The 17,725-nt window shown below is 45.1% G+C and overlaps 1 protein-coding gene across 1 annotated transcript in view; it reads right to left on the bottom strand.

The window, feature by feature from the left end:
- LOC308314782 (protein diaphanous homolog 3-like) overlaps positions 1-17,725 on the bottom strand; it is a gene marked incomplete at its 3' end in the record, with an annotated part of 217,989 nt that overhangs the window by 138,292 nt on the left and 61,972 nt on the right. The window contains exons 6-7 of the mRNA XM_080762464.1: positions 5,493-5,567; positions 3,583-3,652 (exon numbers count right to left, since the gene is read on the bottom strand). Coding sequence (XP_080618590.1) covers positions 3,583-3,652; positions 5,493-5,567 — 145 coding nt within the window. The remainder of the gene's footprint in view (positions 1-3,582; positions 3,653-5,492; positions 5,568-17,725) is intronic.

Below are 17,725 nucleotides of genomic sequence, written 5' to 3'. Positions count from 1 at the left end.
TAATAAACTCCCACTGTACCTTTGACAGGCAGCCTCTGTAGTTTAATAACACTGTACCTTTGACAGGCAGCCTCTGTAGTTTAATAACACTGTACCTTTGACAGGCAGCCTCTGTAGTTTAATAACACTGTACCTTTGACAGGCAGCCTCTGTAGTTTAATAACACTGTACCTTTGACAGGCAGCCTCTGTAGTTTAATAACACTGTACCTTTGACAGGCAGCCTCTGTAGTTTAATAACACTGTACCTTCCACAGGCAGCCTCAGTAGTTTAATAACACTGTACCTTTGACAGGCAGCCTCTGTAGTTTAATAACACTGTACCTTCCACAGGCAGCCTCTGTAGTTTAATAACACTGTACCTTCGACAGGCAGCCTCTGTAGTTTAACAACACTGTACCTTCCACAGGCAGCCTCTGTAGTTTAATAACACTGTACCTTTGGCGGGCAGCCTCTGTAGTTTAATAACACTGTACCTTTGGCGGGCAGCCTCTGTAGTTTAATAACACTGTACCTTCGACAGGCAGCCTCTGTAGTTTAATAACACTGTACCTTCGACAGGCAGCCTCTGTAGTTTAATAACACTGTACCTTCGACAGGCAGCCTCTGTAGTTTAATAACACTGTACCTTCGACAGGCAGCCTCTGTAGTTTAATAACACTGTACCTTTGGCGGGCAGCCTCTGTAGTTTAATAACACTGTACCTTTGGCGGGCAGCCTCTGTAGTTTAATAACACTGTACCTTCGACAGGCAGCCTCTTTAGTTTAATAACACTGTACCTTCGACAGGCAGCCTCTGTAGTTTAATAACACTGTACCTTCGACAGGCAGCCTCTGTAGTTTAATAACACTGTACCTTCGACAGGCAGCCTCTGTAGTTTAATAACACTGTACCTTCGACAGGCAGCCTCTGTAGTTTAATAACACTGTACCTTCGACAGGCAGCCTCTGTAGTTTAATAACACTGTACCTTTGGCGGGCAGCCTCTGTAGTTTAATAACACTGTACCTTTGGCGGGCAGCCTCTGTAGTTTAATAACACTGTACCTTCGACAGGCAGCCTCTTTAGTTTAATAACACTGTACCTTCGACAGGCAGCCTCTTTAGTTTAATAACACTGTACCTTTGGCGGGCAGCCTCTGTAGTTTAATAACACTGTACCTTTGGCGGGCAGCCTCTGTAGTTTAATAACACTGTACCTTCGACAGGCAGCCTCTTTAGTTTAATAACACTGTACCTTCGACGGGCAGCCTCTGTAGTTTAATAACACTGTACCTTTGACAGGCAGCCTCTGTAGTTTAATAACACTGTACCTTCCACAGGCAGCCTCAGTAGTTTAATAACACTGTACCTTGCACAGGCAGCCTCTGTAGTTTAATAACACTGTACCTTCCACAGGCAGCCTCAGTAGTTTAATAACACTGTACCTTGCACAGGCAGCCTCTGTAGTTTAATAACACTGTACCTTGCACAGGCAGCCTCTGTAGTTTAATAACACTGTACCTTCCACAGGCAGCCTCAGTAGTTTAATAACACTGTACCTTGCACAGGCAGCCTCTGTAGTTTAATAACACTGTACCTTGCACAGGCAGCCTCTGTAGTTTAATAACACTGTACCTTCCACAGGCAGCCTCAGTAGTTTAATAACACTGTACCTTGCACAGGCAGCCTCTGTAGTTTAATAACACTGTACCTTCCACAGGCAGCCTCAGTAGTTTAATAACACTGTACCTTGCACAGGCAGCCTCTGTAGTTTAATAACACTGTACCTTGCACAGGCAGCCTCTGTAGTTTAATAACACTGTACCTTCCACAGGCAGCCTCAGTAGTTTAATAACACTGTACCTTGCACAGGCAGCCTCTGTAGTTTAATAACACTGTACCTTCCACAGGCAGCCTCAGTAGTTTAATAACACTGTACCTTGCACAGGCAGCCTCTGTAGTTTAATAACACTGTACCTTCCACAGGCAGCCTCAGTAGTTTAATAACACTGTACCTTCCACAGGCAGCCTCTGTAGTTTAATAACACTGTACCTTCGACAGGCAGCCTCTGTAGTTTAACAACACTGTACCTTCCACAGGCAGCCTCTGTAGTTTAATAACACTGTACCTTCGACAGGCAGCCTCTGTAGTTTAATAACACTGTACCTTCGACAGGCAGCCTCTGTAGTTTAACAACACTGTACCTTCCACAGGCAGCCTCTGTAGTTTAACAACACTGTACCTTCGACAGGCAGCCTCTGTAGTTTAACAACACTGTACCTTCCACAGGCAGCCTCTGTAGTTTAATAACACTGTACCTTCCACAGGCAGCCTCTGTAGTTTAACAACACTGTACCTTCGACAGGCAGCCTCTGTAGTTTAACAACACTGTACCTTCGACAGGCAGCCTCTGTAGTTTAACAACACTGTACCTTCCACAGGCAGCCTCTGTAGTTTAACAACACTGTACCTTCCACAGGCAGCCTCTGTAGTTTAATAACACTGTACCTTCCACAGGCAGGCTCTGTAGACATTTTTTTAAAGCGCAGCTCAAGACCCACTTCTACACGAGCCAACGCACGTGTTGTAAATATGTTTTATTATACAGTAGATATGTTCCCCCCTGCATGCATTATTTAATCTACTACTACCTGTGTGTTTTGATAGGAACCAAAGAAACAGTGAAAGCTGCAAAGACAGCTGGCAGAGAACACCTGTCTTCTTGGCACTGTGGGTGCCCCCCTCCCCCCACCCATCCCATCCCAAGCCATGCCTCTTGAGCCTGGGAAAGGTCTGGGCCTGACAGACAGACAGACAGAGGGAAAGGTCTGGGCCTGACAGACAGACAGACAGACAGGCCTGCAGGTAAACGCTGGCGTCTGGCGCCTGTTGAGATGCAGGATTACATGAGACCTTACAGCACACACTGTGCCAGAGAGCGGCTGTATGAGACCTTACAGCACACACTGTGCCAGAGAGCGGCTGTATGAGACCTTACAGCACACACTGTGCCAGAGAGCGGCTGTATGCTGTATATCTGTCTCCAGTGGGGGGTTTTCAGCTCCACCACCTGGCAACACACTGTTCCCTTTTATAGTTACAGTGTTGACTGACAGCCTCGGAGAAAAGAAAAGAAAAGAAAAGAAAACCGGAGCTCCGTGACGGGAAGCCTGTTTGCATTCCGAACGTTGTATTTCTGCCCCGATGGGATTGTAGAGACATGTGGACACGCTTCAGTCACAGTGGGAGGAATTAGGATGGCGCCCAGGTCAGAATATATGTATGATGCATGGAGTCAACAATAAGGAAAAACCCTCAGAGTTCACAACGCTGTCATATCATATCCATCTGTATTTCAATGTCCTGATGTCATCCCTAAAGGTGGCCTGAAATCTGATAGCACCACACACTGTGACTACAGGATAATCTGATAGCACCACACACTGTGACTACAGGATAACCGGAGCAGAGCAAATATCAAACATTCTTGATGTTGATCGGGCCGATCCCGATCGCGCTTTGAGCGGCCCCGAGCCCCCCCCTGAATATCGTTCAGCCTCTAATTACAAGGTTTACTTCACATAAACGATGGTGGAATTACCTTGTTGTTCATGAAGGCTTTGAGGCACTGGACAACCTTGTGTTGGCTCTTCTTGTCCACCTTCTCCTGGCTGGAGAGGAGACACGGAGGACAATAGGACATTGAGGAGAGGAGACAGAGGACAACAGGACATTGAGGAGACACGGAGGACAACAGGACATTGAGGAGACACAGAGGACAATAGGACATTGAGGAGAGGAGACAGAGGACAATAGGACATTGAGGAGAGGAGACAGAGGACAATAGGACATTGAGGAGAGGAGACAGAGGACAATAGGACATTGAGGAGACACAGAGGACAATAGGACATTGAGGAGACACAGAGGACAATAGGACATTGAGGAGAGGAGACAGAGGACAATAGGACATTGAGGAGAGGAGACAGAGGACAATAGGACATTGAGGAGAGGAGACACAGAGGACAATAGGACATTGAGGAGACACGGAGGACAATAGGACATTGAGGAGACACGGAGGACAATAGGACATTGAGGAGAGGAGACAGAGGACAATAGGACATTGAGGAGAGGAGACACAGAGGACAATAGGACATTGAGGAGACACGGAGGACAATAGGACATTGAGGAGAGGAGACAGAGGACAACAGGACATTGAGGAGACACAGAGGACAATAGGACATTGAGGAGAGGAGACAGAGGACAATAGGACATTGAGGAGACAGAGGACAATAGGACATTGAGGAGACAGAGGACAATAGGACATTGAGGAGACAGAGGACAATAGGACATTGAGGAGACACGGAGGACAACAGGATATTGAGGAGAGGAGACAGAGGACAATAGGACATTGAGGAGACACGGAGGACAACAGGATATTGAGGAGAGGAGACAGAGGACAATAGGACATTGAGGAGACAGAGGACAATAGGACATTGAGGAGACACAGAGGACAATAGGACATTGAGGAGACACGGAGGACAACAGGATATTGAGGAGAGGAGACAGAGGACAATAGGACATTGAGGAGAGGAGACAGAGGACAATAGGACATTGAGGAGAGGAGACACAGAGGACAATAGGACATTGAGGAGAGGAGACAGAGGACAATAGGACATTGAGGAGAGGAGACAGAGGACAATAGGACATTGAGGAGAGGAGACAGAGGACAATAGGACATTGAGGAGAGGAGACAGAGGACAATAGGACATTGAGGAGAGGAGACACAGAGGACAATAGGACATTGAGGAGAGGAGACAGAGGACAATAGGACATTGAGGAGAGGAGACAGAGGACAATAGGACATTGAGGAGAGGAGACAGAGGACAATAGGACATTGAGGAGAGGAGACAGAGGACAATAGGACATTGAGGAGAGGAGACACAGAGGACAACAGGAAATTGTAGAAAGATGCAGAATGGGCTCCCAAATTAAATACGATGTCTGCAATGCCTTTGTGTCCGTGTGTGCTTCTTACCGTTTTTTTTATTGTGTTTTTTACATTAAATACAGGACATCACAGATTTACCCTCCCACCCACCCGCCTTGAGGGGAGAATTATAGAGAGAAGCAAAATTGAGCGTGTGTAACAGTAGTAATAATAATAATATTGGAAATATTATATAAACATACAGATAAAATAATTTAAAAAAAGGGTATAGAGAAAAACAAAATGCAATTCAAAAAGTCAAACAATCTCTCAGTGAGAGAGAGTTACTGTAAGTTCTTACTGTTTCTTCTCTCAGTGAGTGAGAGTTACTGTACGTTACTGTAAGTTACTGAGTTACTGTAAGTTCTTACTGTTTCTTGGAGAGTTACTGTAAGTTCTTACTGTTTCTTAGAGAGTTACTGTAAGTTCTTACTGTTTCTTAGAGAGTTACTGTAAGTTCTTACTGTTTCTTAGAGAGTTACTGTACGTTCTTACTGTTTCTTAGAGTTACTGTAAGTTCTTACTGTTTCTTGAGCAGCAGCTTCTCCAACACGTCGAGCAGCAGCCCGAGACCCTCATGTCCGAAGCTCTGCACCCAGCTGTGGAGACATCAGATCAATATTCATTATTATCTATTATTAATTAAGTGTGTCAGTCTAGAAACAGAATGGGTTAACCAATTTTGACCTGACTGTTTTCTTGAAAAAGCTATGTTTTTCTATGTCAGTCGTTCTCAAACACTTTCCTCTCACTTTGCACGATTCTTCAAAAATAGCAGACCTACAAGCTCGTAGCGCGCCACTCGGTGGCGCGCTATGAGCTTGTAGATCTGCTATTTTTCAATAGCTAAAGCATGACATAATGCTAACACCAAAAGGGGTCCCCGCCCCAAAATGGGTTAATAAATATGGTGTTGCATGAGGCAGAAATTAGGAGCACACAATATTGAAATGTTGGCCAATATCCCATAAAATATCATTTTAGACGTTCATATGGATCGATATGGATTTATTCACCACCCCCGTTCACGTGGCAGAGAAAAACGTTTTGAGACTTTAAAACGTGCTTATAGCCATACAGTAGTTCATCACAGGGCTTGTTTTTTTTTAACAAGAAATATTCCATTACTGTAACTGTGCTATAAACCAAAGTGAGCAACAGAGAAGGATTTTCAATATGCCTGTGGGCGGGAGAAAAGGAAAAGGTCCCACACAACCCTTTTGTCAAGGCACTTTTCTCAGTGCCGGAGGGGAAAAGAGCATTTATAATCTTTCCAGCACTGCATTTTAGAGTCACTTTTTTTATCTTGAAGAGGAATCTTAAAATTGTGTTCAAGGATTTGTATCCATTGTATTGTGGAATTAGAACACTTTCAGCTTATCTACGTTTATGTTATGATAATTTATGACAGCTTCACACCCGCAAACAGCTACCGGGTCATTCGCACGAAACAAACCATTCAAATACCGTAATACTATAAACCATAAAATATGTAAATTAGTAAGATAACATAATAGCCATAATAATAGCCTCTGCCCCAAATTCTTCACATGGGCCTGTTATGGCGCCACCAGGGGGGCCAAACCTTTTTGGACAGTACAGATTTTGTCTGAACAAACATCACGCAAATCGGTACACAGTATCTCTATAGTAAGATGTTTAGCCTACACATACTCGTGCTCATGACCACTGATACAGGTACACAGGTGCACGGACATTGATGGTTGTAGGAGTGGTTGCACCACTCAAAAATGGAAGATAAAACAGGGAAATGGGACGAAGCGTGGAAAAGAGAGAAGAAAAAAAAACAGTGAAAGAGTTTGAGATAAAGATGAGCCGTTTCTGAGAAAGATACAGTGAGATGGAGAGAGAAAAGAATGACCATGAGCCGAAGAGAGGAACGGTGTCACTTCCGCAGAATGAAAAATGAACCCTGTCCACATTAGCATGCAGCGTTGGTACGGTGTTAATCAACAAGCTGCATATGGTGTGTCCAGCATCAAATAATCAAATCAACAGGAATTCTCAAGGTGACAAACATGAATTGTGAGGCTGTTATCGGAATTAAATTAGCAGAGAAAGAGTAGGGGGCATACATGTGTCCCCATGCCGATCATTTATAATGTTTTACATTAGTGTGTGTAGCAGAAACAAAGTGGGGGTAGGTCAGTGTTGTTTTCGTCGACTAAAACGAAGACGAGAAATGTCCGTCGACTACCTTTTTCCACTGACAAAAACGAAATGGAAACTAAATTAGAGAATTTAAATCAGAGTTAGTACTGGTTCACTCTCTTTATATTAAAAGCTCAATTAAAGTAACTAAAACCAGAGTTTTACACTAGAAAGAAATACCGGTAATCATGACAAGCAGTGAAAAAAGGGGGGGGAAAACACCTCTGAGTTGAAACATTTCAGTAAAAAAAAATTGTCACGTTTGATTAGAGTCCAAGACGCATAACCTCCGTCTCACCTCAGCTCTCAAGAAAATAACAGTTGTCAAATGACTGACACTCAAAAGCAGAAAGGGTAGAAAAGCACTTGTGTGTGTGTAGGCTTCTGCGCCACTGTGTGTGTGTGTGTGTTGGTGTCTGCGTATGTCGGTGTCTGCGTGTGTGTGTGTGTGTGCGTGTGCGTGCGTGCGTAAATGTGTTGTTTTTCACCGTGTGCATGCATAATAAGGATAGGAGGGTGAGAGACAGGGTCAGGAAAATGAGAGAGCCACGCTCAGGGCCACGCTGATGGAGACGGGTAACGGCTCTGCTGCCATGGTAGGTGAAGAATGAGGCTTCTGCGTCAGAGAGAGAAAATTCAATTTAGCCCCCACACTCTCCTCACAGGGCCACGGCCCGGGCCAGCCTGGATATTGAGTAGGCAGGGCCGGGGTCTTGACAAGAGCTTCATTGAAATGCATAGCTCAGCGGCAGCACTGCGCTAGTTTTTCATCATCAGTAGGTGAGGCAGAGAGCAGGGGAAAATAATCAGTTGATCTATAGCAGGAATTATTGCACGGGAAACTAGCCCATTTTGGGCGTGAACCCCTTTTGGTGTTATAGCATTGTGTTATGCTTTAGCTATTAAAAGAAAAGCAGATCTACAAGCTCATAGCGCGCCACCGGGTGACGCGCTACGAGCTTGTAGGTCTGCTATTTTTGAAAAATCGAAGAACGACTGACATTAGAAACATAGCTTTTTCAGAAAACTGTCAGGATGTAGAAGACATTTTTTAGAATCTGATCTCAGGTCAGAATGGGCTAGCAGGCCGACGCCTGTCGGGGACGGCAGGAGACAAGCGGGGACGACCCCCCCCCCCCCCCCCCGCCTGAAAACCTGTTGATGTGAAGGGAGGGACGAGGGGAGAACTGAGGCGCAGTTTGGGCTCTGGGATCTGTCAACGGCTGGGGGACCCCGAGACAAATCAAACCACTCTAAGAGGCAGCAGAGAGACAAGCCCATAGACAGATTGACCCGTGTGCGACACGGGGAGAGAAAACCTCATCTACAAGAGAGAGAGAGAGAGAAAACCTTATCTACAAGAGAGAGAGAGGACAATCAGGATGAGGCCAGCTGTCTCCGTGTCATCATGGCGGAAGGACAGGGATAGGCTCAAAATAAAGCCACACTGTTACTGTATGTTACTGTACACACTGTTACTGTATGTTACTGTACACACTGTTACTGTATGTTACTGGACACACTGTTACTGTATATTACTGTACACTCGTGGCAGGGTTTTGAAACACCACACCATTTTTTTATACTTTTTATTTTTTTCAAACATTGACAAGCTTTGAAATAAATAAAATGAAATACTGATGGAATACATGGATGGAATGAAAGGTATTAGTAGTAGACCGGTAGTAGCAGGATCTGTTTTTTTGTAGGGATGCACCGAAAGGGACATTCTTGGCCGAAAACCGAATGCCGAATATAGGAAACAGTTGGCCGAAAACCGAATATCCGAATAGGATTAATATTATATATATTTTGTCCTACCATTGCGGTCATAGTCGTACCTTAAAGCTACATGATTTATGGCAAAAAAATGGTTATGGCAAAACTTTACTTGCCGGTAAATAATAATCCCCATTGATGGGTCCATAAAACATGTATTCAGCTCTTTTGAATGCATTAATTGAATACACTATCCGGTGATATATTTTCTGCCTATTCAGGCCGAAACCGAAAAGGCCGAAAATGCTTAGACATGTTCTACCGAATATTTTCTGAGGCTGAATATTCGGTGCATCACTAGTTTTTGGAGAATTGGGAGATGTGTCTTTTTCCTGTGCCTACTCTCCACACAGTGAACGTGCGTGTGTGCGTGGCTGCGTGTGTGCGTAAGTACGTGCGTGAGTGCGTGTGCGCGTGGCTGATCAATTACTGTGCCAATATTCTGCACATCAGAGAAAGGCTGAGGCAATAAGTGCATTGTTAGCTAGACATGTATTGTTTTGACATCATGGCACACACACACCTCCGAATCCAATGCCTGCATATCTCATAAAACACAACACAGGATTAGTCATCGAGATGAACAACATGATGAAACCCCAAAGAAATGTGGGGCGGCGAGAAGAGAAAGTGAAAAGGAGGTTTAGTTTCATGTAGAAATACTTAAACAGTGAAGTGTTCCTCACTGCCTTCTACGAAAGGTTCCTCAAGAGAAAAGAATCCCCTTGGTTTCAGTGTGACAACAGTTAAGTGTTCCTTACTGCCTTCTGTGTGCTCTCTGCTATTGCAGTTAACTTTAACAAAATAACAGCCTTAGGTTATGCACGCACACACACACACACACACACACACACACACACACACACACACACACACACAATTACCCGAACCAACCCGACCTGCAGGTCACCCCCAAGTTCTGGTCTCCGTGGACCACTAGCTGGCAGTGTTTCAACAGGCTGTAATAAAGCTTAAAGAACTAGCCTGTATCAAACACAGCACTACTGACCTCTCCTTCTCACCCTGGTGGGTTATCCAGGAAAAACTCACCCGTCGCACTTAGGCTGTCTATCAGTGTGCATCATTAAAATGGTAAATGGTGCATTTATATAGCGTTACATTCACCCATTCACACACCGATGGCGACGGAAGCCATGCAAGGTACCAACCAGCACATCGGGAGCAATTTGCTCAAGGACACTTCGATGTAGACAGGAGGAGGAGATGGGATTCGAACCGCTGACACCGCCATGGATCATTGGACGACCTGCTCCACCTCCTGAGCCACAGTCGCCTCTGATTGGACGACCTGCTCCACCTCCTGAGCCACAGTCGCCTCAGTAAACTAAAGGATTGAAATTATTTAGTGACTTTGTGAAGCATGAGTTTCATTGCACTTAATTGAAATGTTGATCCCTAAGATTGGAACCACCAAGACTCTCTGAACGCATTACCAACACTGAACATCATTTGCTGTATGTAACAGAATGAATAGGCTATTGCCTATTTTTACTTTGACAGCTCAAGTTGTATGTGCAGATACAATATGTATGCTGGATGAACTTTTAAGTAATGAGTAATAATGTAATGAAAGTACTTTGAGCTGTGTTTGCCAGTCTGCCCTGCTGTGGCAGCGTTGGGTTTTCATTAGTGCCTACTAGCACCTCTCCCACATCCCAATGAGTCTCTGCCTGGCTGTCCTGCTAGCACCTCTCCCACATCCCAAAGAGTCTCTGCCTGGCTGTCCTACTAGCACCTCTCCCACATCCCAAAGAGTCTCTGCCTGGCTGTCCTACTAGCATCTCTCCCACATCCCAATGAGTCTCTGCCTGGCTGTCCTACTAGCACCTCTCCCACATCCCAATGAGTCTCTGTCTGGCTGTCCTACTAGCACCTCTCCCACATCCCAATGAGTCTCTGCCTGGCTGTCCTACTAGCACCTCTCCCACATCCCAATGAGTCTCTGTCTGGCTGTCCTACTAGCACCTCTCCCACATCCCAATGAGTCTCTGCCTGGCTGTCCTGCTAGCACCTCTCCCACATCCCAAAGAGTCTCTGCCTGGCTGTCCTACTAGCACCTCTCCCACATCCCAAAGAGTCTCTGCCTGGCTGTCCTACTAGCATCTCTCCCACATCCCAATGAGTCTCTGCCTGGCTGTCCTACTAGCACCTCTCCCACATCCCAATGAGTCTCTGTCTGGCTGTCCTACTAGCACCTCTCCCACATCCCAATGAGTCTCTGCCTGGCTGTCCTGCTAGCACCTCTCCCACATCCCAAAGAGTCTCTGCCTGGCTGTCCTACTAGCACCTCTCCCACATCCCAAAGAGTCTCTGCCTGGCTGTCCTACTAGCATCTCTCCCACATCCCAATGAGTCTCTGCCTGGCTGTCCTACTAGCACCTCTCCCACATCCCAATGAGTCTCTGTCTGGCTGTCCTACTAGCACCTCTCCCACATCCCAATGAGTCTCTGCCTGGCTGTCCTACCAGCACCTCTCCCACATCCCAATGAGTCTCTGCCTGGCTGTCCTACTAGCACCTCTCCCACATCCCAATGAGTCTCTGCCTGGCTGTCCTACTAGCATCTCTCCCACATCCCAATGAGTCTCTGCCTGGCTGTCCTACCAGCACCTCTCCCACATCCCAATGAGTCTCTGCCTGGCTGTCCTACTAGCACCTCTCCCACATCCCAATGAGTCTCTGCCTGGCTGTCCTACTAGCACCTCTCCCACATCCCAATGAGTCTCTGCCTGGCTGTCCTACTAGCACCTCTCCCACATCCCAAAGAGTCTCTGCCTGGCTGTCCTACTAGCATCTCTCCCACATCCCAATGAGTCTCTGCCTGGCTGTCCTACTAGCACCTCTCCCACATCCCAATGAGTCTCTGTCTGGCTGTCCTACTAGCACCTCTCCCACATCCCAATGAGTCTCTGCCTGGCTGTCCTACTAGCACCTCTCCCACATCCCAAAGAGTCTCTGCCTGGCTGTCCTACTAGCATCTCTCCCACATCCCAATGAGTCTCTGCCTGGCTGTCCTACTAGCACCTCTCCCACATCCCAATGAGTCTCTGTCTGGCTGTCCTACTAGCACCTCTCCCACATCCCAATGAGTCTCTGCCTGGCTGTCCTACTAGCATCTCTCCCACATCCCAATGAGTCTCTGCCTGGCTGTCCTACTAGCACCTCTCCCACATCCCAAAGAGTCTCTGCCTGGTTGTCCTACTAGCATCTCTCCCACATCCCAATGAGTCTCTGCCTGGCTGTCCTACTAGCACCTCTCCCACATCCCAATGAGTCTCTGCCTGGCTGTCCTACTAGCACCTCTCCCACATCCCAATGAGTCTCTGCCTGGCTGTCCTACTAGCACCTCTCCCACATCCCAATGAGTCTCTGCCTGGCTGTCCTACTAGCACCTCTCCCACATCCCAATGAGTCTCTGCCTGGCTGTCCTACTAGCACCTCTCCCACATCCCAATGAGTCTCTGCCTGGCTGTCCTACTAGCACCTCTCCCACATCCCAATGAGTCTCTGCCTGGCTGTCCTGACTCCTGTCCTGACTCCTGGCTGTCCTCCCACATCCCAATGAGTCTCTGCCTGGCTGTCCTGACTCCTGGCTGTCCTCCCACATCCCAATGAGTCTCTGCCTGGCTGTCCTCTCACATCCCAATGAGTCTCTGCCTGGCTGTCCTGACTCCTGGCTGTCCTCCCACATCCCAATGAGTCTCTGCCTGGCTGTCCTCTCACATCCCAATGAGTCTCTGCCTGGCTGTCCTGACTCCTGGCTGTCCTCTCACATCCCAATGAGTCTCTGCCTGGCTGTCCTGACTCCTGTCCTGACTCCTGAGTGTCCTCAACGTTTTGACACTGTGCCGTGAAGAGAATGAAAATGTCAACATCTCAAAGCACTGCTTTTTATTTTTAATAAAATAAATCCCCTTCAGTCACTTCATCTATTATCACCTCAGCTTGTTTTAAAATGTGACACAGTGCTTAACCCATTAAGATCTGAGGACCGAATCTACAAATCATCTGCCGGGTGGAAACATCATAATTATGTCTAAAACAGTTACTTCTCAGGGTTCAAATTCAAAAACAGCAAAAAGTAGCAGACCAAGAAAATAGGTTTCAAGGATATGCTACTTTTGATGCTTTTGTGACATAATAGTATGATCAAGTAAAAAAAAAAACACAAAAGGTTAGAAATGTCCAAATGTATGACCCTGTAACAACATAATGCACCACCCAAAGGCAGCGTCTCGAGGACAGAAAGAGAGAGACAGTGACTGTGTGTGTGTGTGTGTGTGTGTGTGTGTGTGTGTGTGTGTGTGTGTGTGTGTGTGCGTGCACGCGCGCGCCAGAGAAAGAGAATGAGTGAGCGAGCGAGCGAGCGAGAGAGAGAGAGAAAAAAAAAATCAGGAAAACAAATTCATCATCCCATTCCCTGGGAAACAAAAACAGTCATAAATCAAAGAGAAAAATGAGGCGCCTTATCTGGCTAACTTCACAGCTAAGGTAGCTTGACTCCTAACCGTGTCTCAGGAGAATCGGCTCCAAGGCTCCCAGGCTGTGCGCTCTGCTACGGCGGTTATGAACCAGAAATATAACATTAACACATTCTGGGCGGGAACCCCTTTTGGTTTGGTGTTTTTAAGCGTTACGTTATACTTTAGCTACTGAAAAATTGCAGATCTACAAGCTCATAGCGCGCCACCGAGTGGCGCGCTACGAGCTTGTAGGTCTGCCATTTTTTTTAAAGTCGTGAAAATGTGGTGCAAAATCTTTGAATACATATTTCAGAGCGAACATTTTTAACTAAAATATTTGCTCCTGGGGGGGGGGGTCCCACTACATATTTTGAGATGGGGGTCCGTGGCCCAATAGAGATAATTCTGGGGGTCCTTGCCATGAAAATGAGAACTATTAGAAGGCTTTTTTTTTTTATCGACATCCGTCCAAAATGGGTTAACTCTGAAATGTCGTCCTGTGCTATACGGCTGGCTAACTGACTACAACAGTGCCCCCTGGGGACAAGGAGAAACAGGAGGTGACTACAACAGTGCCCCCTGGGGACAAGGAGAAACAGGAGGTGACTACAACAGTGCCCCCTGGGGACAAGGAGAAACAGGAGGTGACTACAACAGTGCCCCCTGGGGACAAGGAGAAACAGGAGGTTGGAGTCACAGCACAGTATGGGACGTCTGAACCAAATATATCATTCCAGTGATGAGGACCGAATGACGTCGGTCTAGGAGAGGAGAACCATCTTTACAAAAATTAAGACTTCAAAAGCTATATGACAACACATAACGTGACTATAACATATTTATTGCATGCAAATTAAGTGTTGAATAGTTCTATATTCTGAGAGTAGTAAAAGATGACGTCTGGTTTACAAGCTAAAAATCATACTGAAACAAAGATTTATTTTCCTATGTTTTTTTAGAACTAATTAATGTCAGCAAACTTTTGTGACTACCACCTAGTGGTCTGGGGAGGTAGTTAAACCAGCCGACGGAAATTAGACTTACATTCGGTCTCCCGACCTTGCAGAGTGAGAGAAGAAGAAACAGCTAATGTTAGCAGGAGCTTACGATGTTTACCTTTACGATGTTTACCTTTACGATATTTACCTTTACGATGTTTACCTTTACGATGTTTACCTTTACGATGTTTACCTTTACGATGTTTACCTTTACGATGTTTACCTTTCGCCAAAAACCCTAATATGTTGATCGCCAGCGGGTGAAAAATCACAAATCACATCCGAACATCGGATGTTTTTTTTTTTCAAAACCACGGACCGCGCTCATACTTTCAGAGATACGACACATAGAAAAATCCTACTTTGACTGGAGCTCTAATGCTTTATGGGGGCCGTGTGCAAAAATCCTGGTGCTGGGGGTGACGGAAGCGTTGCATAGCAACCGGGGCATGACGACAGGCTGGTTTGCAGCGTAGCCGTTTCATATTGATATAAAGCCATCAAATAGGGGATATCGCGTCATCGGCAGACAACAGATCTAATTTGAAATACGGAATATCCCGTATTTGGCAGTTGAACTTGTCGATTTAAATGTACAATATTTTAATCCTAGTAAAAAATAAAAAATAAAGATGTAGGAAAAACACTGCCCTCACTGCAATGTCAGAGCTGATCTTTGCAGCTCTGATAGTTTAAGGAAAACCCATAGCTATGTTTAAGGAAAACCAATAGCTATGTTTAAGGAAAACCCATAGCTGTGTTTCTTAAGGAAAACCCATAGCTATGTTTCTTAAGGAAAACCCATAGCTACATGTGTTTCTTAAAGGAAAACCCATAGCCGTGTTTCTTAAGGAAAACCCATAGCCGTGTTTCTTAAGGAAAACCCATAGCTATGTTTGCTATGTTTCTTAAGGAAAACCCATATGCTTCTTAATGATATTGAATCTGTTGCTGAATGTTTGGTAAGAGCTGTCTCTCTCTCCCTTTCCTCCTGTTTCTCTTCCATCTCCATCTGTTTGCCCTTCCTTGACTGTAAATTAGGGCATTAATCTGAATGGCCCATATTTTGTTCCACTATCAGGGCAGCAGTTTTCCAGTTCACTACCACTGAGCTGAAGTACTGCATATAGTCTCACATACAGGTTACACAAGTATCAATGTATTCCCCTCTTATCCCCCTTTTATTGATTATAAAACATATATTTCTCTGTCGGCCATTGTTCTCGTTCATTTTCCCAGACGTTATTTTGTCGGTTCACTCACTGGTGTTTTGTTATTGCTGTCCTGTAGCTTCAGTTAGCTCATATAGCATTAACTTATGTTGCCGTCCGATAGCAGCCAATAGGCTATGTGCGTGACGTTTGGACATAAGCTGAAGGAAAAACGTGTTTTGCAAAAGTCGTCCTCCTGGTAGCCATAAGGCAGAGGTGAAAAACGCAGGGCTGAGGTTTTCCCTTGGCCTCCAGGGAGTATACGCATGGAAGGTTTCACGCAGATTGGTGCACATTTTTAACTATATATTTACTGTTATAATAATAGTATAACAGCCCTTTACACCTCATGTGTGTAGCTCTACTCATTCCGAGCCGTATAACCGAAAAATTACCATGAATTGTCAGAGAACTGAACCCAGCCAGACCGGACAGACCCCGTCGAGCTTATGCTGAAACTCAAACTCCCGAGAGTAACGCCGACTTGACCTATCCAAAGTGAAGTCCATTGTATTAAAATATAGTTTGCAGACATGTGCGTGCGTACGTCCCGGAGGACCGGCCGGCATGAGGAGCGCTTACGGACCGCACGAGGATCCTTATAATATGATACCCTGCTGGCAAATGTGCTTCTTTGTAGCAGAACCAGTTATGCTATATCCACATGTATGTTTGCTAATTAACATGCCATTCAAGTTATTTACATGGCATGCCGTTTGCTTGTCCACATATAAGTTAGCATATTATCTAAATGGTATATATGTTATTTAGCTAGGTTTGATATGTACCGAACGTATACATGCCACCATGGAGTTCAAGATACTTTGTACCGTGTAAGTCGCTCTGGATAAGAATTGATAGAAATGTATTAATGTCAAAACTGCTAGATTAGCATAAATTGCTAAGTAGCCCTCCCAGAATGTCAACGCTTTCAGAGGCACGGCGTCCTGTTATATTATGTACCATTACTCTCTATTATGTGTCCAAGAGGTCACTTAACCCATTCTGACCTGAGATCAGATTCATACGAGGTTTCCACTGGACACACACTGGTCTGATTAACCCATTCTGACCTGAGATCAGATTCTAAAAATGTCAGTCGTTCTTCGAATTTTTCAAAAATAGCAGACCTACAAGCTCGTATCGCGCCACTCGGTGGCGCGATATGAGCTTGTAGATCTGCTATTTTTCAATAGGTAAAGCATAACATGATGCTAACACCAAAATGGGTTCCCGGTCAGAATGGGTTAATATCATGTTACCAAATATTATTAATCATCATCACCCTACGAAGGAAAGGCCATGAGGAGCATAACGATCCTCCTGAGCAGAGAAAAAAGAAAGGAAAGATGTCTTCAGACCTGATGCTAAAAGATGTATACTTTATATTGTCAGACCCTGAATGGGCATGGATACGTGCACGCACACACACACACGCACGCGCACACACACACACACACACACACACACACACACACACACACACACACACACACACACACACACACACACACACACACACACACACACACACACACACACACACACACACACACACACACACACACACACACACACACACACACACACACACACACACACACACACACACACACACACACTTGTTGTCTTTTCTGTTCAATTAGGCAAAAATTGCTCAAGTTGAACACTTTGTAACTTTGTTAAAAGGATCTCTGGCTAATAAGACAAATATGCCTTAACCCATTATACTTTCCCTCTACATTTTTTTTTTTTTAAATAAAAGCACCTAAAATATTTACTTTCATAAATAGAGAATCTTTCACTGAATAGGGAGTCACTGCTCCTGTCGCAAGTTGATGATGTCATATGCCCATGCGTGGTCCAGCCCTATGGAATGCACAGTGCCAATAACAAATATTAAAAAATATTGCTTTGATGCTCATAATAACTTTAGGTATTTTATTAGCACATGCATTCCATAATTCCATACATGGACCACACATGGGCATGACAGGACATCAGGAGCAGAGTCCCTATTGCGTGAAAGATTCGCAATCTATGAAAGAAATAAAATATGTAAGATGTTTTTATTTTGTAATGTTAGTTATGGAGGGCAAGTATAATGTTTTAAG

Source organism: Protomyctophum bolini (assembly GCF_963924005.1).
Source record: "Protomyctophum bolini genome assembly, chromosome: 1".
Taxonomy (NCBI): Eukaryota; Metazoa; Chordata; class Actinopteri; order Myctophiformes; family Myctophidae; genus Protomyctophum; species Protomyctophum bolini.
This window is presented reverse-complemented; position numbering and strand designations above follow the sequence as displayed.